This window comes from Phascolarctos cinereus, unplaced genomic scaffold, assembly GCF_003287225.1.
Source record: "Phascolarctos cinereus isolate Bilbo 61053 unplaced genomic scaffold, phaCin_HiC Scaffold_5;HRSCAF=322, whole genome shotgun sequence".
Lineage (NCBI taxonomy): Eukaryota > Metazoa > Chordata > Mammalia > Diprotodontia > Phascolarctidae > Phascolarctos > Phascolarctos cinereus.
This window is the reverse complement of record NW_027555958.1, coordinates 42,941,225-42,961,886: the sequence shown is the minus strand read 5'-3', so window position 1 is coordinate 42,961,886 and position 20,662 is coordinate 42,941,225. Positions and strand designations below refer to the sequence as shown.

The following is a 20,662-nucleotide window of genomic DNA, read 5'->3' as shown; positions in this document are numbered from 1 at the left end:
CACCCGCACCCCTTCCCCTAAAACCTTTTCCTAAAGAAAATGACCAGGTAATAAACCCCTCCAGCCCTCCCCCTTTTCCCCACCCGCACCCCTTCCCACCCCTGACCTTCAAACCAAAGAGAAAAAATTAAGAAAGAAAAAAATCCATGGGGAACATTGTCTAAACTCCCAGAAAGAAAGATGGCAGCGTCCGGGCCTGGCTGGCTACCGCACCAATGTGATATTTACAGGAAAGGGATCACCAGAGACTGTAAACATTATTTGGGGGAGGGGAGGTCTTTTCTCTTGGGGAAGGGTCTCTGTGGCTGAGCAGGAGATGGGCAGCCCCAGAAGGGGACTTGGGGAGGCAGTGAGCTTTAGGGCCTGATGGCCCAAGTACAGGAATGTCCTAGCTCTAGTAGGGGCAGAGGAGTGAGGGGGGAGAGCTGCTGGGAGACACCCATTGTGGAGGAGAGGCTAGGAATGGGGGGATCGGAGTCCCTTGTCCCCCTCCTGGAGGTCTGCACAGTTCAAGAGATAGAAGAAGTATCCCCCTAATGGGGAGAGGTGGGGAGGAGAAGGCTGGGCATTGGAGGCGCCAGGGCACAAGTACCACCCCTTGGTAGGAGAAAGAGAGGCCCTGGAATTCTGGGAGCTGTGCCCCCTTGTTCCCATTCTGCAGCCTTTGTGAGGTCCAGCAGGTATCGGGGAGGAGGTGGGGGCCCAAGTGATCTACAGGGCCTCAGTCATGTCATCCCCCTTGAGACTGTGGCGGCCATCGGGGGAGAAGAAAGTTGGTTTGTGAGGAGGGGTGAGGCTAAGTGGAGGTGTCTGTCCTGCTTCCCCAGGCCCCATGAAGCAGTGTCCCCAGGGGGCCCAGCCAAGGGCCAGAGCAGATGTGCAGAGAGGGCTTGGGGGTGGTCAATGGGGGAGGAGGGGATTGGGGGAACGTCCCCTTCCTCTGGCATCTCCAGACCTGTGAATGAAGGAAACATCTGTGAGGGGGAAGAAGACTGGTGAAGGGATGAAAGGGGAGTGGGGTGAGGAGAGTGGAGAGGCATATGGGAGTGGATGAAGGAAGGTCAACATTTGTGGTACCCAAGGGAGGAAGGGAACTCTCAGTCCAAAGGGGTCTAGACTCAAGGGGAAGGTTTAGGGTGCCGGGCAGGGAAGGAGCCAAATGAAGGAAAAGAAGCTACAAGAAACCACAAGAGGTTAGTGAGAACACATTCAAACAGCAAATGAGGAAGACTGAGAGTCCGGGGCAGAGAGAGAGGGAGAGAGGGAGAGAGAAAGAGGGAGGGAGAGAGAGAGGGAGAGAGGGAGGGAGGGGGGGAGGGGGAGAGAGAGAGAGAGAGAGAGAGAGAGAGAGAGAGAGAGAGAGAGAGAGAGAGAGAGAGAGAGAGAGAGAGAGAGGGAGGGAGGAGGGAGGGAGGGAGGGAGAGGGAGGGAGGGAGGGAGGGAGAGAAAGAGAGAGAGAGAGAGAGAGAGAGAGAGAGAGAGAGAGAGAGAGAGAGAGAGAGAGAGAGAGAGAGAGAGAGAGAGAGAGAGAGAGAGAGAGAGATGAGAGAGAGAGAAATGTAGAGGATCGGAGAGAAGGAAAGGAGAGCCAAAGGGCCAGGAGGACAGAGAGAGACAGGAATCAATGGGGGGATGCAGCGGAAGAGACAAAAGATTGTGTTTCTGGGGCAGTCAGAAGAGACCAGAAAGACACAGAGGGAGAGCAAGCCCGCTGGCGCTGGAGGGAGGAGCAGGAGGAGGCCGGGTTGGGGGTCCTGGGGAACTGGGCTGGGGCAGGGGTTTCCATGGGAGAAAACACTCCTGACCCAGCTCCCCGGCTTGTTTCCTTGGTTTTTACAAAAGGAAGTCACAGCGAAAGAGAGAAATGAACAGAACACAGACCACGATCACCACTGTCTGATCAAACACGGCCCGCGTGCCGCCCCCCAGCCCTTGCACGGGGTTGGGGGGGCATCCTCCCCCCACTTCCGCGGCCCCGCCCCAAAATAACAAACATTCGGCTCCAAAGACAACACGCTTGTTCCATGCGACTTACAGGGGCCCGGAGCAGGGGTCCGGGATGGGGGCGTCGGCCGACTTTGGACACGGGCCCTGGGCTGGGGGCCCCCAGGGTGGGGGGGAAGTTAAGCAGCCGGGAGTGGGGGGAAAGGGGGAAAAACAGAAAGTGTGGGTATCGTTCTTGGGTTGTGCATTTTAGGGGACTTCGTCCAAGGGAGATAAACAATAAAAAATACAAGTAAGTCTCGTGTCCCTGGGACCCTGAGGTCGGGGTGAGAGCTGCTGATGGGATAACCGAGACTCCCGGGTAACTGAAATCCACGGAAATCCAAGCCGTGAACCTCCTCTATCTAAACCACAACTGTTCCCAAGGACGCCGAGAGTCGGGGCTCCGCCTCCTCTCTCTGCACGACTCCCTTCGGATTCCCCACTTCCCCTTCTGACCCCGCCCCCCACCCTTCACCCCCCCCCCCCGGCTCCTGCTGAATAGGGAAAAGGGGAGACGCTGAAGGGGAAAGGGAGGGGATGTCCTGGAGCCCGCCTGGGGTTGTACCCCCAAGTCCTGACACCCTTACTCCTCTCCAATCCGAAGCAGAACCAGGAGAGAGGCACACACAGACACACGGACACACAGAGACCAGACACCCAGGGGGCAAGGGAGGACACAAAGACGAGGACAGATACAGCTCTGGAGGCCACAGCCCCAGGAGCAATTTATTTGTGTGGGAGGGAAGAATGGCACGTGCTGGGGGACACTGTGCTAAGAGGCTTGGGGGGATGGGAGGAAGCCAAGGAGATGAAGGGGAGCTGCCCCTTATCACTCTCCTGGGGGTCTGGAGTGCAAGGGCACAGAGGATAAATGGAGAAGGGAGGAAAGTGATGGCCAATGGGCCCTGAGGCTGGAGGGCATAGTAATGAAGAGAAGGGTGAAGAAGGGAGAAGAACCCACCTGCTGCCCCTCAGTACGGTCGGTTGGCATCCTTGGGCCGCTTGAGCTGGACTTTGAGGCGCTTCATGCCAATCTGGAAACCATTCATGGCCTGAATGGCAGCCTGGGCGCTGGCTGGATTGTCGAAACTCACAAAGCCTGAAGGGAGGTATGGGGGTGGTTGAGGCCATTTAGACTCAGCCAAAAATTCCACTCAACAAATGCTTATTAAGCCCCTACTACGTGCATGTGCAAAGAGTTGTGGACAGAAAGATGGCCTTAGTTAAGCAGACTTGGATACGCGTCTCGCTTCTGATATATTCTAGCTGTGTCCTTCTCAGGCACTTCTCTAAGTCTAGAGGTTACACAATGATTGCTAAGCCTTTGGTCCAGAGGATTTCCTTATCAGGAATTCCCTCCACCAAGGAAGGCACAGATCTGGACCAAGGGACTGGGTCAAACCCCAGGCAGACAAAAAAGAAATGCAAACCCATCCCTGCCCTCGGCACTTCCAATTTAAGCAGCGGCCACCCCTAAGTCTAATTGTGCCACTCTTCTAGTGTGGGCCCTCCCATAGCTTCCTAACTAGTCCTCCTGACCAGTCTCTGCCCTCTCCGATCCATCTCTCACATAACTGCCCAAGTGATGCACCATCTGGCCAAGCCTCACTTCTCAATTTACTCCCGTCTGCCAATTACCACTGGGACGAAATACAAGTCCCTCTGTTTGGCATTCAAGTCCTTCCCAGCCTGGTCCTCAGAGACCTCTCCTGTTGGCCCTTTTTACACATTACTCCTTTGTGCACCCACAGTCTGGCCAGACTGGTCTTTCTGTCTCTGTGACGGGGCCCATGTCTAGAAAGAGCTCTGCACATGCTGGCCTCAGCCTTCCTGGCTGCCTCCACACTCCACTCACATCCCACCTCTTCCATGAAGTCTGTCCTGACCCTCCCTCATTAATTCTGTGTGTTTATTTCGAACATACGTGATATGTACCTACATGTCTAAGTGTCGTGTCTTCCAGGGACAATATAATTTTTGTCTTTGTAATCCCAGTGCCTAGGCACAGTGACTGCCCCCTGATGGTTACTTAATACATGTTTATTGATTCACTGTGGCTGACCAGCACTCGGGCTAGGCTGGTCCTCAGATCCTAAGGCCTATGGAAGCCTATCCTAACTGGGAGGCCCTCCAGAGACACAGCCACAAGGAGGCACTAGAGTAAGATTTAGGCATGAGGGAGAAATCTAAGGACACAAGAGACATTCCAAGTGCTCTCAGAAAATCTGGGGAAGGAAGAAAGCTCTTTTGGCTGGAGCCCTAAAGCAGGGAGGCAACGCTGCTGGCTGGCTCCCTGGTTTCCTCTCTCCAGACTGCCTCCTCCAGGGAATCCTCTTGGATCTCAAAGGAAAGGGAAAGCCCGACCTCCTCTGCATCACTAACCCTACTCCCCCAACACAGGCAAATTCATAACTGAAGGGAGCTTAGACTTTATCTGGGCCACCTTATGACATGGTACAGGCAACTTCCCTCTACGGTAACCCTGAGAGATCTTTCAGCCCGACTGCCTCTGACAACACTGAGCTAACACTCTCCAGGCGGCCCATTCCACTCTTTGTTATTATTTTTTAAAATAAGCTTCCATTTATAGAACACTTTTAAATATTTGCAGAGCCCTTTCTGCACAACAACCCAGTGAGGTCTGTAATGAACACGTTATTCTTCCCATTGTGCGGATGAGAGACAGGGTCCCCAGGCCCAGAGAGAAGAAGGGATTTGCCCTAGGCGCTGAGCACCACAGTCAGAAGCTAACTCTCCTGGCTGCAAGGCCACGGCTATTTCCATCATATCATGCTGCTATTAGAAATGGATTGCCAAAAAGAAAAGAAAAGAAAGAAATGAGTTGCCTCTTCTCTGCCAAAACTGTGCCTTCCTCCAGAACAACAAGAAACAAAGAAGGCCTCCCTCACGTAGCAGCCCTTCAGTTCAACTCATTCCACCAAACAGTGTAGTATACCATGGGAGGTATAATAAGTATTTGAAGGCAGCTCTCACGGCCTTCACTCTTTCCTTCAGGCCTAACACAGGCACTTTTTTTAGCTCTTCCTCCCATTCCACAGCTTCTGTGCCCCCACCCAGCAGGACTGCTTAGCCCCTGTATGAACTAGGCCTGGTCCCTACATGTCAAGCAGGAGATGGAGCCAGGAGGATCTTTGGGGTGGAGATCCTGGAGGGAGAGTGGTCCTTACCAAAACATTTACTCTGATTAGTGGCCCGGTCGACAAAGACCTTGGCAGATATGACATGGCCAAAGGGAACAAACATCTGTAGGATCTCAGAGTCAGTGAACTCCTGGGGCAGATGATAGATGAAGATGTTGCAGCCATCAGGGCCTGGGGAGTTGGAGAGAGGGAGACAGTGACAGGGCAATGAAGGGGGGGAGGGGGGAGAGGGGGAGAGGGAGAGAGGAGAGGGGCAGAGGGAGAGAGGGGGAGAGGGGGGGAGAGGGGGGAGAGAGAGAGAGAGAGAGAGAGAGAGAGAGAGAGAGAGAGAGAGAGAGAGAGAGAGAGAGAGAGAGAGAGAGAGAGATAAGGAGGGAAGAAGGGAGGGAGACAGAGACAAGAGAAAGACAGAGAGAGAGAGAGAGAGAGATAAAGAGAGAAGAAGGAAGGGAGACAGAAAGAGACCAAAGACAGACAGAGAGACAGAGAGAGAGGGAGAAAGATAAGGAGGTAGTGAGGGAGGGAAGAAGGGAGGGAGACAGAGACAAGAGACAGAGAGAGAGAGATGAGAGGCAGAGAAAAATGACAGATGGCTGAAGCAGGTCAGAGCCTAAAGGTAACACCTCCCCCCCAACTTAATGCAGGTCAGGATCTCAGTAGCACTTTTCCCCACTCCCCTCCTCATTTCCAGACAGCTGGGCCCCCATTCCCCAGCACTAAGGTCCTCTGCCTGAAGCCCCCATGGTCCAGGCCCTCCCCCTGCCCTGACACATTCCTATCTCCCAAATCCCCCCACCCAAAGATACCTTCTCGCTGCTGCTGCTGCTGCTGTTGCTGGGGGGGTGGAGGGGGCTGCTGGGCGACCAGGGCTGGAGGCTGAGGGAAGGCGGGCGTGACCAGGCTGTAGGCTGCTGGGTAGGCTGCTGGGGGGGAGGGGGAAGGGGAGGGGAGAGAGAGCCAATGGGGCTCTCCCTGACCCACAGCCAGCCTTCTCCCCACTTCCCCCCAGTCTCTCTAGAACTGAAAGATGTGAGGAGCCAGTCTTCAGTCTCCACGGTTCATTCACCCCTGTCAGATATCTGTCTAGCCTCATTTCTTCCTGCTGGGGTTTCAGTTTTTCAGTGGAAACAGACAATAATGCCCCAAATTGCCACAACCTAGAAGCTGCTTAGTCCCTTCCCTTGGGTTCCCCGGGGGCCCACCAGGGCCCTTGGCCAGGAGCTCACCAGTGTAGTGCTGCATTCCTGCGTAGGCCTGCTGGAGAGGGTCCACGGGGGCTGCTGGGCTCTGAGCTGGGGAGAACAGCAGAGGGGTAGTGAGAGCCTGGACGGGAAGGCCCAGAGGCAGAGCCCAAGCAGCCACGTCTCTGACCTAGCCCACCTGGATAGGGGTGGACACCATTGGGATAGAGGGTGTCGGGGGCTGGCTGCCCGGTGGGCTGAGTGGGCACAGGGCTGTAGCCGTTGACACCCAGGGCGGCAGGGATGGCAGAGACAGGCGTGGCAGCGATGGCAGGAGGGGTGCTGGTTCCTAAGGAGGAGAAAGGGACAGAGACAGAGAGACAGAGAGAGAGAGAAAGAGAAGTAGAGAGACAGATGCATACATGCACACATACACATGCACACGTACATGCACAAGGAGAGACAGATGGAGAGTCTTAGGAGGAATTTCGTAGAGTCCTACTGGGAAGGATAAGGAGGCAAATGCCCCTCTCTTTTGTTCACAGACCAAGGGGATCACTGATCCTGAGCCTTTCCAGGCTCATCCAGGCCCTCCTAAGGTTACCGCCTCCCTTTCCACCCCCTGCTTCTTGAAGGTTTGGCCACGGCACACTCTCCCATTAGTTCTGCCGCAGACTACCTTGACCATCCCCTGGCTCAGGCCTATGGCAGGTCCCCTCACCATCCCTGGTCCTCCTTGACCCTCTTGTGGCTGTCCCATCTCCCAGCCCATTCCTACCTGAGGAAGGGGTAATGGGAGTGGCAATCAGCCCGTTGGCGTTGATGGCAGCCATGTGCTGCATCTGCACAGCCGCCATAGTGGCCATGGGGTTGAGGTAGGCACTGTGAGCTGCTACCAGGGCCGCCTGCTGCTGCATCAGCTGGGAAGGTGGGGAGAGGGTATGAGTGGGGCTGGGCTCCTGGATGTCTCCCCAACCCCTTCCCACCCACCCACCTGACCAGGCCTGCATTTGGTCTTTTCCCAAAAGAGGAAAAGAATGGAGGAAGGAAGGTAGACAGGGTAAGGTTGGAGGAATGGGCACAGACTGGAAAGGAAAGCTTAGGGATGAGGGCCTAGGGGCCAGGGAGAGCAGGACTGCAGATGAGACTGAGGGTCAAGAAGGAGGAATGTGGAAGAGAGTGGGAGATATTTGATGGGGCAGAGAAGTGAGGGAAGGATTGAGGTTGGTGCTCACAGCTTGGGTGTAGGCGCTGTAGGCTCCAAACTGGAGGGCAATGGGGCTGAACATGCCCAGTTGGGTGGCCACCTGCTGCATGCGTCTAAGGCCTCTTTCCTTCTCTGTGTCAGCAAATTTTACCACAAGGCTGGATGAGGCACCCTGGGAACAAAGACCCAGCAGCGGTCAAATGACAAGAGTCAGAGGGCCTGCCTCTCCTACAGGCAGGCCTCTAGCTTCCTGCCTGGGGCTTTTTCTCACCAGTGAGCATAGCAGGATGGCAGTGCCATAACTGAGTGGCTAGCACCCTGCTCCCCCTCACTAGGCAGTAAGGACTGCCTAGACTCAGGAAAAGTCCCACAAACAATTTGCTCGATGGCTCTTGGAATTAATCACCCAACAACCGATCAATAAGCAGACCTCTTTGGGACCCTAAGAGGCCCCAAATAGAGGAAACTGTCTCTGAATCACAGAATTTCGGAGCTGGACGGGACCTCAGCAGCCATGCCCCAGAGCAAAAAGAATCTGCCCTGCCCCCTGCTGCCTGGAGGGGCGGGGCCGTTGCTGAACCCTCGACTGTTAGAACGTCTGTCCTGACCTCAAGCCTGGTTTGCTACTGCAGCTTCCACACATTGTTCTGGTTCTGCCTCTGCAGTCAAACAGACCACCCGCCTCTCTTCAAACACCTGGGACACCACGCCCCTCCCTCCACTCTCACCCTCAGCCTGCTGTAACTGTTCTTCCTCGGGCACAGACTCCAGGTGCCCTCTGGACACTCTCTGCTCATCACTGTCCCTGACAGACTGACCCTGGCCCTCCTGGGTTCTGACCCAGGCAGAGGACATCTGGACATAGCTTCTTCGGCGTGCCACCCTGTTAATTTGAACAGAACCTGCCTTCTGGGGAATCTTCGGCCTTGAGGCCATGCATGGCCCTCTAGGTCCTCAAGTGTGGCCCTTTCAGTCAAAGGGTCTTTCAGCCAAAGGGCCACACTTGAGACCCCCAGAGGGCTACACGTGGCCTCGAGGCTGCAGGCTTCCCAGCCCTGCCCAGACCCTCCAGATGATGTGCTATCTACCTATGCCTCCCCATCTTGTACTCAAAAAGCTGAATTTTTTTTTAACCCAAATGTAAAACTTTACATTTACCCCTATGCCATTTCGTCTTACAAGATTCGACCTGATGCTCTAGCCTATTCATTCTCTATGGTGCCCTGCAGTCTCCTAACACACTAGCTATCCTTCCCCGGCCCTCAAAAGGACATTAAGAATGAGATAACCGACCTGAAGGCACTAGAAAAGTAAAAGTGTCACTGAAATTCCAGGGATTACCATGGCCATCATCACTACCATCACCATCATCACATCAACTCTGGATGATCTGATTTGTGGATTATCTGGGGTAGAGGTTTATAATCCCAGCCCCTCCCCCCCAGAGGCTGCTGCTTCTTTGCCCCCCAACTCTGCACTCAGGGAAGGCAGACTGGAAGCATCAGCCTGAGGCAAACAGAAACTCTTTTTGTTGGAAGGGGGAGAATCCGCCCTTTTAAAGCCTCACAGGTGTCACAGGTGCCTTCCATCAGCAGGGAGACTGAGAGTCAACAGGCTTCCTTGTGTTGGCCAAGTCAAGGCCACACAGGGTGAGGGATGAGGAGGTGTGTGGCTACTTGACATGCCATTACAGTTCTGAGCAGCTATGTTCTACCCATTGGCACAGATGGCCAGGGAGAGGACTTAGCTTAGGCAGGAATCTCAGAAAGTAGGTCCCGCAGCAAGGTGAAAGATTCTCACCGGGAGAGTCCGGCTGCTGTGCAGGGTGTTGATGGCAGCCTGGGCCTCTGCATGGGTCTGAAACTTTACAAAGGCACAGCCTGGGTGAGGGGAGAGAAAAGAGAGAATGTAATGGGGTAATTGCCTTCCTTCCACATATGACTCTATCATCACTTTTCCCCCTCCCAATCAGAGGAAAGATGCTGGAGAAGAATCCTCTGACCCTCCCCACAGTCCCCCCTCTTTGCTGAAGGCCCCGTGGGGTCACAAAGCAGCAGAGGTGACACAAAGATAGGGGTACAGCCAGCACCTCAGTAACTGGACCGCTTACCTTTGCTGGTCCCATCAGGCCCCCGGAGCACGGTGCACTCGTCAATGGTCCCGAATGGTTCGAACATCTTCCTCACGTCTTCATCCGTCTGCTGCTTTCCTAGCATCCCCACAAAGAGCTTCCTGTCTTCTGGGAGTAGGGCAGGAGGAGAGAAAAAGACCTTCAGAGTTTTCTTCCTTGCCCTCCTCCCACTGTAATGGAAATGTGGGAAGAGAGGGGAGGCGGGGTATTTCCAACCCATCCTAAGCCCCATGGCTATCCTGTGTGCCAATCCCCACCCCCACATGGGATGTAAAATGGAGGAAAAACCAAGGTGAGGGAAAGGAAGAGCTGGACTGCAAGACAAGGTGCTCATCTCAGCTCTGCTAGGACCTCAATTTCCCTGACCGCACAATTAGGACAACCACCACTCCTCCTGCCGTGGTCTGGGAACCTTTTGGAGATCCCGGTTTTTCTTCAGAGGGGATGTCCCATCCACTCCTTTAGGCTCTGGGTGACCTGATAACCAGGACAACGGGAGGTAGCTGGAGGAGCGAGGAAGAAAGGTCATAGCTAGGGAGACAGCTTACCTCCTCTGTTCTCGCTGTCTGCTGGTTTCACCTGGATAGGCCGGTTCATCTGAAGGAGAAAAAACGATGGAGCTGCTGGGGACCCTTCTCCAGTCAGCCTGAGGCTGGGCCTTTGGAGAGGGGGGAGGGACGCTGACCCCTCGGTCCGGGTCAGTCCCCCACCTCCATAAGTCTCGGTCAGGAAGAAGGGAGGAAGGTGTCGTGCTCCTCCCTTGAGATTAGGACCTGGGGAGATTGGAGGGGCACGGAGACAGAGGAGATGAGGGCAGGAGATTCTTCCGGGGGACACAGCATCAAGATTTGGAAAGCACGAGCAGGGATGATGCTGGTAGAGTAGGACAGAGCCAACCGAATAGTTTTCAACCATGGCCATCTCAATTTGAAAAAGCAGGGACCAGAGAGGCATCCCACAAATTATCCAGATTGAGAAATCCCACAGAGGACCCCAGATTGAAGTCTTGGACTGATGGAAAGCCCACAGATGCCTTAGCTTCCTCCTTGCCCTTGGGGGTCTCTTTGCCTCCTCTCCATCCCCCCTACACCCCTTGACCCCAGGGGGAAGGATCTTGGGCAGCACAAAGGGAGCAGATGCCCAGTCACCGTGGCAACGGGAGAATGCACGCCATGGCAACCGCCCACTCAGCCTGATTTATCCGTCCCTGTCGCCCCGGCGACCAGTGACGTCATCACTTCTGGTGCTCAACACGCCCAGAGAAGGGGTGGGGAGAATGGGGGATGCTGGGGGTGAAAAATTTTGTGGGGGCTGGGCAGTGGGCACAGGGGAGAGGACCAGGAAACCTTCCTTATTCCAGAGGGAAAAGACAAGCAAAGGCCCTTTTTGGGGGTCAATCTAACCATTCTCCTGCCTTCCCTCTTCCAGTTCAAACACCCAGTTATCTCTTCCAAATGGAATGATCTTTGAAGATGGCCCAGCCTCCCTCAAAGCCCTCCCCTTAGCATATCTCCCACCTATTAGTAAGTTCTCCTGAAAGCTAACCTCCCGACCTCTGGTGGTGGTCTCTCTCTTTGTTCAATCCTCAGTGGAAATGGGGGCCATCCTCTCCTCTCTTGCCTGAGTCCCTTGACCCTGGTGAGTCTCTGCCCTTTACAGGATGCTTTCTTAAACAGGGAATGAGGCACCTCAGAAGGCAGTGGGGAGGCAAAGAGACCCGAGGAGCTGAAATGCCTGGCCATGGAGAGGACCCTGCTCTGCCTTCCCACCTCATACCCAGTCATACCTAGAGCCCCCCTTCCATCTGTTATTCCCTTAGCACTGTGGCTATTTTGTTATAAACAATACCTCAACGGTTGATTCAAAGAGAAAATATATAGGATTGCATGTTAACTTCACATCTCTTGGGAGTTCTTGAGGATAGGGTGAGGGGAGGAGGGTGGAGGAGACCCAGACTTAGAAAGAGAAGAGACAGCATGGGAAGGCGAGAAAAGCCCTAGGAGGGTGTCCTGGGTTCTAAGTCTTGGTTTTGTCACAAAGCAGCCAGTTGCAGACTGTGGCACTGCAGCCTTGTCTTTCCCTCTGGGCCTCAGTTTCTTCATTTGTAAAATGGGGAGGTTGGAGTAGACCACCTCTGAGCTCTCTCTAGCCCCTCATCCTGTGTTCTCAGGTGTTATTAACTTGATAGAGAGAGGCAAGCCATACCAGCTCATGTCTCCCACCCCTTATCTGTCTCCTTTCCTTGGACTATATCCTTCAGTGTTCCCATTGTTTGTTCAGGTTTAAGCTGGGAAAAAACCCACCTGGTTAGGCTCTCCTTGGGTCTTTTTCCCATGCGCCTACACATTCCTAACTTCTAATAACACCTATATCTTACCGTGATTTTATCCCTAAACTAGAGGTTGAGAGACCCAGCCCCCTCATGGATCATCAGATCAGAGGGCAGCTGGTGGAGGTGGAGGGGGATAGGAAAAAAATACCCAAATCCTCTCTCTGCTCCCTCCCAAGCAATCTCTGTCCTCTGCCAATCCAGGATTATCCTATCCAATGTAAAGCAGCTTAGGAAGGTGAGGGTGGAGTGTGTGTCTGTGTTTAGCCTCTACTGGGTGTGGAGTGGTTGGGGAGGGTTCTTGATGGGTGGTGGACAGGGTATCACCACCATTCTCCCTTCCTTTTCACTTGAACATAAGGAATGCCAAACAGGAGATCCCCTCATGACCTGCCAGTCTGCTAGGCTTCCCACTCATCCCCAAGAGAGATCTAGGATTAAAAATAGGAGTCCTGGGAGTTCCTGTTCCTGGCTCAAAGCCCCCGTCACTGGAGGATACTAAGGACTCTTTTTATGGTAGATAGGAAAACTGAGGCCTTCAGAAAAAAGGCCAGAGCAGGAGGGAATGAGAAGGGAACTCAGGCATCCAGAGAACCCCTGAAAACAGGAAATAAAGACACTTTCCCCTCTCCTCATAGGGTAGCGAAAACATAAATACACACATGCCTCGCAGACACAATAAATATCTACTGATAACGATAAATATATAGTACAAAGAAGTATGTACACACAAGTGTACAAATACAGGCTTCCAGACACCCCAGTGCAAAGTATCAACATTTGGAAAGGCTGCTCTCATTCTCTCCACTGCCAGCCCCCTTCCATGCCCCTAAACCTCCCATTTCCAGTCTCTCTTCTCTCCTTTGCCCCAGTCCTTCCTGTGGGAGGCTCTGGCTTTGTTAGCTCAGCTTGGGCACACCTGCCCCCCTCCCCGGAGTCCAGATGTGCCCTGTTTACCTGGCAACCAGGCACCCACTGGGGCCCCTGTTCCCTAGCTACCCCAGCCAGGTGACAGGCCTTCTATAGGGCTTCCCAAAAAGAAGGGGCTATTTATACCTCAGGCAGGTACAGCTTAGGTCTCAGCACCAAAACATAAGCTTTTAATCCTTCCTGTGCTTAGGCTATGCTGAGGGCTCCCCTCCACCAAGATATTCCTAAGTCTATTCACCAAAAGGTGAAATGCTTCCCCACTGATGCCCAAGTGTCCTAGCCCAAACTCAGGCCCTTCAGGTAGAGAATATATGAACTATTATGGGTAATAACAGTTAGCAATAATAAACCCAAGTGAACTAATTGTGTGAGATTATTTTTCAAATGTAGAGTCTCAGGTCAAACTAAAAGCTAGGGTGAAGATGCCATCATGAGACCACATCCCACTACTGAGGAGATATCCTCGGGCCTATGGGGTGTGTCAAAGAGGAAGGAGAGTATAGAACTTTAGGGTCTCATCCTGACCCACCCCTAGGGAGTGGCTCCTTCCTATCAGATTGGTTTCTTTCAGATTCTTGGGTGAAAAGACAGAGAACCAAATACACTCATAAAAGGGGGCCTGCCAGGGGAGGGGATAGTGGGGAGACATTAGGAAGAACTTTCCAACAGAATTCCTCTTGTGTGTGAGCATGCACACACATGCACACACACACACACACACACACACACACACGCGTGTGCGCACACACACACACACACACAGAGGCTGTCTGTGGGGAAACAATGAAGCTCGGAAGGAAGGCAGGTGGTAGGAGAAAAGACCTGAGGGAGGGGGAGGGGGAGGCACAAAGACCCAGGCAGGGCCCTGGGCTCAGACATCTGCTCCCCCAACCCCTGTCAGTACCCCTCAAATACCCTGGTTGGGGGTATTTACTTTCAAGGCTTACCCCAGGGGTGCTTAACTCATGCCCTGCCCCTCAAGTCTTTGGAAGCCCTGGACTATGCTCCCCATGAAGGCTAAAGTGGTAAACTGCACTTCAGCTAGGTGCTTTAGGCCTATGCTGGGCAATCATTAACCTGGCCCCCAGCTTTCCTAGAAAGCCATCCCCCACCCTATTTGCTTCTCCTTTCCCCACCTTTCCTTCTTGCCTGAGCAGTCTCAGAGACCTGGGGAGGGATCCAGCACAGATGCCCACTACCCTCCTACGCTGGCTGGTCCACACTGAACCCAGACCTTAGCACCTGCCAGTCTTACTTCCTCCCTCAGTTTCCTCTCCTCTCCCTCCCAAAACTCTCTGACTCCTGAAATAGAGACAAAAGAGATACACACACACACAGAGGCAGAAACAGAAACGGAGGCTGCTCATATATGAAGCATATCTCAGACCCACTGAGAAAAGAAGGAAAGGAAAAATGCAAGAGACAGAAAGGAAGTTTCCCCATCTACATGTGCTCTCTAAAACATACTACTACAGCGGTATTTACACATGCAAGTGCATACAACATCTATGTAGATGTGTGCACACAGACCCATAAGCCCATACACCCCATGTACCCCATGTAGTCGTGTCCATTAACTTCATGGAGTCGTGACCATTCTAAGGCTCGTTCTGTGAGTTAGGGGTGGGAGTATGGGAAAAGTCTAAGAGGCTGGCTTCCTTCTTCCTGAACTCCTCCTCTCCCTGGGCAGTGCTAATGAGATTAAAAGGATGCAGGAGTGTAGAGTTAAGCATCTGTGAAGGAGTTCGGGTTGGGAGCTGTTAGAAGGGCCCTGTTCCCCCAAGTCCCCAGGCCTATCCTCCTGGCTTTCTTTCCCTATCATCACTGGGTCACACTCTCTCTTGGAAAAAAAGTAAGATCTACTTGCCATCTCCAGAAAGAGACGGGGCAGTGGCCCAAGCAGATGGAGGAGAAGTTAGGTCTCAAGAAAGACTTTCTGGCAGGCATAGGGTGAAGACAAGGGGATACTGTATATAGCAAGAGGGACTGAGGCATTTCCTTCCCTCAGGAGAGATCACTTGTCTGGGTGGCAGGAGTGAAGGGGTGATAGGGGGATGGGATGACTGGGGGTGGGAGGGAGCTGGCTAATCTAATGAACCTCAGAGTCTGTCTTTTTGGCCTCAGTTGCCAACCCAGCCCTGTATGATAACCTACCAGACTGATGCAGATGAGGAACAAAGAATCTCTGTTCAGTGGGAAGCAGGGCCTCCCCTTTGCGAACCCTCTTGGCCTTCCCGGACATAGTTGCTCAAACCAGGCCCAGTTCCTCAGAATGGCAGAAGAGCCTGGTATCAGACTAAAGTCTGCCCCTCCCACCTAAGGCTCCTCCCCGGCTCACTCTATCCATGTCCTGACCCATCTTAGCATTCTGTGGCTGTCAGCTCCCCTCCGCCTGTCACGGGGGCACAAACTGGGCCAGTCTGAGCTCCGAAATGGGCCCCAAGATGCCAATCCAACAGACACTCCCTACCTGTTTCTCAGGCCACCATAGAAACTGCCCATCCCCTCTGCCTCACACTCACTCTGGCTACTGCTTCTTTTTCAGCCATGGATACAGCGCCCTTGGGGGGCCTCTTGCCTATTCCAACTGGCACTCAGAGAGCAAATCCTAGCAATTGAACATTCCCTTCCTCCAGTCTGGGATCAGCTAAGCCTCTGGGAGATAACCTTTGCGTGAACTGGGAAGTAGGAAACAGAGCTTGGGTCTTCTCTTTCTCGAAGGACAAGCCTATTTCCCTGAGAATCACTAAACTGAGCAGGAAAGGGAATGATAGGAAGGATGGAGGCTCGACAGAGGGAGGACTTTCTGATAACTGGGGATGAGAAAAACCTTTTGTACAAGCCTGATATTGGGTACCCCTTGTGACCAGCTGGCTCCTGAGTGCTGACAAGGGGAGGCAGGAGTCCCCCGACTCCTTCCAAGTGCTACAGCTCTGCAAGTAGTGACCCTGCCAAGGCTGGGACTCACCCCTGGAAGCGTCTTCTGCTCGTGCAGGGCGCTCTGCGCCTTCAGGGCTGAATCGCGGGCACAATATGTCAGGAAGGCACATCCTGGGGGTGGGGTGTTGGCAAAAAGATAGGGGGGGGTGAGTCAGCCGACCTCTCCTCCCTCCCCTCCCCAAGTGCTTCTCAGTGCGGGGTCCTGAGGGCAGGAGGCCTTCTCTCAGCCAGGGCAAGTTCCTCCCTTTCCTTCTTGACATCTTTTGGCTAGCTGGGGATGTGGTGCGATGGGGAGGTGACTGAGGGGCACATTCAGTTTCCAGGGAGTTGTGAGAGATGGATGTTGCAGATCTGGGTGGAGAAGAGGGCTGAGACCCCAAAGGGAGGGAGGTGGGGATGAAAGAAAAACTCTTAAGAAAGGGGAGATGAGGCCTTGGATTCGGGAGAAGAAGGGGCGAGGAGTTTCCAGACAAGTGAATGTCGCTCTCCCCCTCCCTTAGCTTTCCCTTTCTTTTTCTGTCTCCTCCAGCTCTCTTCATCTCTCTCTTGTTGCCACCATCCTACTGTCTTCAGATTTTCCTCATTTCCTAATTACTTTCCAACTTCAGATCCCTCTTTGTCTCTCCCATGGAAAGAAATGTGGGTGGGTGGAGAGTGGACCCGAGGACTAAGGAAGGGAAGAAGCCGTTGCCTGGAAGAACCTCATCGTAGGGCAGGCCTGGGGACACCAGAGAGGGTGCCAAGCCCTGATCTTGGATGCTCACTGTGGTTCAGGCCCTGGCCCTCCAAACTTTTCCCCAGCCTCTGATTCCCCTTGGATGAGCCTGGAGACCATTCTGCCCTCACCCAACTCTCCCAGCTGTCCTGGATACCCCCAGTTCTCACTGCCCAACCCCAGGCTCTCCTTTCTTAATCTGGGTGGCCCTCCCTCTAGCTCCTTCTCTTCACCTCAGTTATTCAGATCTGACCCTCGTTCTCCCTGCTCCCCAATACTCTGGGATTTCCTAGACTCTCAAGCTGCCTCTGTTCTCTCTTCCTCCACTAGTCTTCCTCCCCTCCCAAACCAGATCTCATCCCTGCTGCTCTTCATCCTCTTCCCTAGCACCATTGCTCTTGTCCTCTTATCTTCTCAGCTCCCCAGACCCCCTCCCTAGCTCTGATCCTGATTCTCTGTAACCCTCCAGCCTCTCTCTCTGGACCCCTGACCAGAGCTGAGTTTTTCTGGGCTACTCCATGCTTCCGTCTACAGTCTCTAACCCCCAAGTCTCCCTTTTTGATCCCTCAATATTCTCAGCTTGGCGCTCTCCCACCTTCCATCTTCCTTGACCCATCCCCCACAGCTTTTCCAGTTCATCCCCCACATACTCCCTAGTTAATGCCTCCCCTCGAGGCTTGCCCCTCGGCCCCTCACCCTTGTGCAGCCCGGTGTACTTGTCCTTGATGACGGTCAACTCGAAGATTCGGCCAAATTGCTCGAAAATTGGCTTCAGGTCCTTCTCCTCCAGGTGCCTTGGGATCTGCCCCACAAACAGCTTGATGGCATCTGGCTCCTTCATCGGGGCGGCCCAGGAGGAGGGGCCGAGGGGGGCCAGGGAGAGAGGCCCAAAGGCCAGGGGTGCTTCCCGGTGAGGAGGGAGGTGGTGGGGGCCGGGGGCACAGCTGGGGCTGGCTCCCCCTTTGGCCCCCAACCACACTTCCTGGGAGAAGGGGGTGTTCTTCACACAAAGGAGGTTGAAAGGGCTAGGAATCCTGAGAGCCCAGGGGTCAGGGGTCTGGGCTCACGCTGCTATGCCAGGGGGCATAGCCCAAAGGATTGATCTCCCTCCTAGAGATTTTGGCAGATGTCCCAGGATTGGTGGTTGTAGTGGTGTTTGTGGGTCAGAACCTGGGAACTGAGACTGGACAGCACGATGCTGAGACTGAGTGCTTGGGCTTGAGAGGGCTAGAAATTGGAGACTGAGACTAAGAGCTGGCTGTGGGGAGGAGGGCCTGAGGGGAGGGGGGCCCTCGAGCTTAAGGAGCGGGAGGCCTTGTTGGGTTGCCTGGAGTGTCAGTGGGGGAGACCCCCGGATTCCTGATTTGGGATAGGCAGGTCCTTCCTTAGCTTCCCCCCTGGCGGACAGCTCCCCTGTGGGCTGATCCTTCTGGTGGGTCCGATGATTCCTGATGCCCAATTCTTGATCTTTGATGGCGGCAGGACTCCAGGGCGTCACTTTGCCCTGTCCCTCCCCCCAGTCCTGCCCCTACCCCACCCCCCACCCCCACCCCCAGTCCCCGGGCCTAGGCGGGCTCCCGGCTGCTCCAGCCGCTGGGGTTGCCCGCTTTCCCAGTCACCTGGGTCCTGGAGCTCTGCTCCCCGGCTGTTCTCTCCTCAACAAAAAACCTCCCCCTCCACACCCCCCACTCCCACCTCCCTTCCCCTGACATCGGTGATGTCAGCCTCAGGGGCAGACTACAAACTCTCTACCCTGGAGAGGAACGAATAATCAGGCATGAGCCACACCCTCCCTCTATCTCAAGTCTCTCTTATTCCCAACTACCCCCAGCAGAGCAGCTGGTCCTACTGACAATTACCCCCTCCTTCTCCTTCCCCATCAGCAGTTAGATGTCTGTCTAAGAAAGAGAGTTTACAGAGGAACCCTAAGGTAGGGTCCATTGTTCCGGGGCTGGAGCTGTCCCTGGTGCTGGAAAGGAAGGCCCTGGAGAGGGGAGCTGGGAAGAGAGACAGTGAGGAGCATGGAGTCTAGGGAACAGGAGAGAGAGGAACCAGAGAGGTGGCCAGGGAGGGAAATCTTGGAGAGGAAAAAGGTCCGGGTAGCAGTAGTGTAGGCTGAAAGCCAAAGGGGAGTGGAAGGGGGTGGGGACAAGGGAGTAGAGTAGAAGGACTAGGGAAAACAGGAAGAAAATGAGGTGAAAGGGAAAATCTAGGGAGAGGGAGAAGGCACAATCAGGAGATCAGAGAAAGCAGGAAAAGCATTGCATTTTACTAGTAAATGAGACAGAAGAACCAAAGTTGTCTGCTTTCTAAATGTTATTCTTGTAAGCTCCTTAAAGGATGGAATTATTTCATTCATCTTTGTATTTCCCACAGTGCCTAGCACATACACACACACACCAAACATCTGTGGAATGAATGAATGAATGAATGATCTGGGAAGAAGCAGTTGGGTGAGGGGCTCCTATGATGGTGGGGAGGATAACAGTTCTGAAAGCTTTTGCGAAGAGACTGATCTGCTCCTTTTTTTACTTTATCCTGTCTTTTACCTTTCTTTGCATGTCCAGCATACAGTTGGTGCTTAATACATGCTTATTGATCGACTGACTTTATCCTTTTAAAAGTTTCTTCTAGTGAGACTCCCAAGTTAAATCAAATAATAATAGCTTACATTTACATACTGTTGTAAGGTTTACAAAGTACTATCCAAACGACAATACAAAATACATGGTGCAAATATAACTTTCCTGTTTTACAGATAAGAAAACTAAGGTGCAGTGAGGTTGTGATTTCCCTGAGTCACATAGCTACTGGGCATCAGAGTCAAGGATTGGAATCCAACTAACTCTCCTGACTACAAGCTAAGCCTCTTTGAATCTGCTATTCCATTCCAGATACAAAAACGTATGTGGGAGATAAATTTGGGATCACTCCTGTCCCCCACAAACACTCTGACTGATTTCTATGACTTTAGACTATTTCAAGGCTTTTCATTCTGAGAGGCAGCTTAGCTATAGTAAAAAGAGCACTGATTTTAGTTAATAAACATTTATTAGGCACCTATTTATTAAGCTAGTTAGTACAGAAGACACCATACTAGTACTAGTACAAGCACAAGTACTAGTAGTTGTAGTGTGCTACAAGTCTAGGCACTGGGTGTAGACTTGGGAAGATCTGAGTTCAAATCCAGCCTCAGATATTTACTCCTGTGTGACTTAACAAGTCACTTAACCCCTATTTGCCTCATCTGTAAAAATGAGGACACATTAGAGAAGGAAATGGCAGACTACTCCAGCATCTTTGCCAAGAAAACCTCAAGAACAAGTCCATAGGTCACAAAGAGTCAGACGTGACTGAACAATAAGAAGCACCTATGTGCTGAGAGCTGGGAATAAAAAGAAAGGCAAAAGACAGTTCTTGCCCTCAAGGACCTAGAGCTGAAAGACCTGTTTTCTAATGTGTCCTGACACCATGACCCTGAATGAGCCATTTAATTCCCCTAAGCCTCAGGTTCTTTATGTATAAAATGGAGAGAACAATATTTGCACCACTTGCACCACAGAATTATGAGGAAAGTGCTAAGTATATGTGTGTCAGGGCAGTGGTTTCACTGGTTCCAGGTGAAGAAGCTGCTTCTACCATTGCAAGCCAGCACCTTCTCTGAAACATAACATTGAAGAGAGTGTCTTGCCTGGGGCCTCATGGCCAGTAGCCCGCACGGGCAGGATTGGAACCTGGGTCTTCCTGACTGCCAGGTCAGTTCTCTAGCTCTTAGACCCTTTCCCTATGTGAATTATCTAATTACATGAAACCTTAATTAAGCAGACTATGCGTTCAGAACATCGTGCCATGTGATGTGAGAGGCCAAGTTTAGAGAAGACCATGTCCCTGCCTTCTTGAGCTCCAGCTGTAGCAGAGGGATCAGACTTCAGGACAGGTGATGCTAACACGTGCTAAGTGCACTGCAGAGGAAGGGAAGGGGAGTCCCCTCGTTCTCCTCCGAAGAGCTCCCAGCTGCTTCTCACCTATCACCCCACAATCGGGTGTCCTCCTGGGACCCTTAGACCCCTCAGCAGCAGTTA

At 53.1% G+C, this 20,662-nt stretch overlaps 1 protein-coding gene across 12 annotated transcripts; it reads right to left on the bottom strand.

Moving 5' to 3' along the window:
- Nucleotides 1–201: 201 nt before the first annotated feature.
- On the bottom strand, nucleotides 202–18,094 carry CELF3 (CUGBP Elav-like family member 3). 12 transcript variants are annotated; one of them, XM_021005396.2, is made up of 13 exons: nucleotides 17,277–18,094; nucleotides 15,894–15,976; nucleotides 10,215–10,263; nucleotides 9,646–9,774; nucleotides 9,336–9,415; nucleotides 7,564–7,707; nucleotides 7,107–7,248; nucleotides 6,528–6,677; nucleotides 6,374–6,439; nucleotides 5,954–6,070; nucleotides 5,175–5,318; nucleotides 2,948–3,085; nucleotides 202–955 (listed from the first exon to the last, which is right to left on the bottom strand). In XM_021005396.2, the coding sequence occupies exons 1-12, from the start codon at nucleotides 17,419–17,421 to the stop codon at nucleotides 2,958–2,960; spliced, it is 1,377 nt and encodes a 458-aa protein (XP_020861055.1). In that variant the 5' UTR covers nucleotides 17,422–18,094; the 3' UTR covers nucleotides 202–955; nucleotides 2,948–2,957. The 12 variants fall into 12 exon arrangements, with proteins under 12 accessions (XP_020861055.1, XP_020861062.1, XP_020861065.1 ...); XM_021005403.2 differs by having other exon boundaries at nucleotides 5,954–6,067; XM_021005406.2 differs by having other exon boundaries at nucleotides 9,646–9,771.
- Nucleotides 18,095–20,662: the final 2,568 nt, after the last annotated feature.

Bases quoted from the DNA above. Each gene is read 5' to 3' on its own strand.
- CELF3 (XM_021005372.2), bottom strand. From the start codon at position 10,620: ATGCCTCTCTGGTCCCTGCTTTTTCAAATTGAGATGGCCATGGTTGAA. The intron at 9,775-10,214 runs GTAAGCTGTCTC...CCCTACTCCCAG, and splicing joins AGACAGCGAGAACAGAGGAG to AAGACAGGAAGCTCTTTGTG. The intron at 6,678-7,106 runs GTAGGAATGGGC...TCTCCTCCTTAG, and splicing joins TCCCATTACCCCTTCCTCAG to GAACCAGCACCCCTCCTGCC.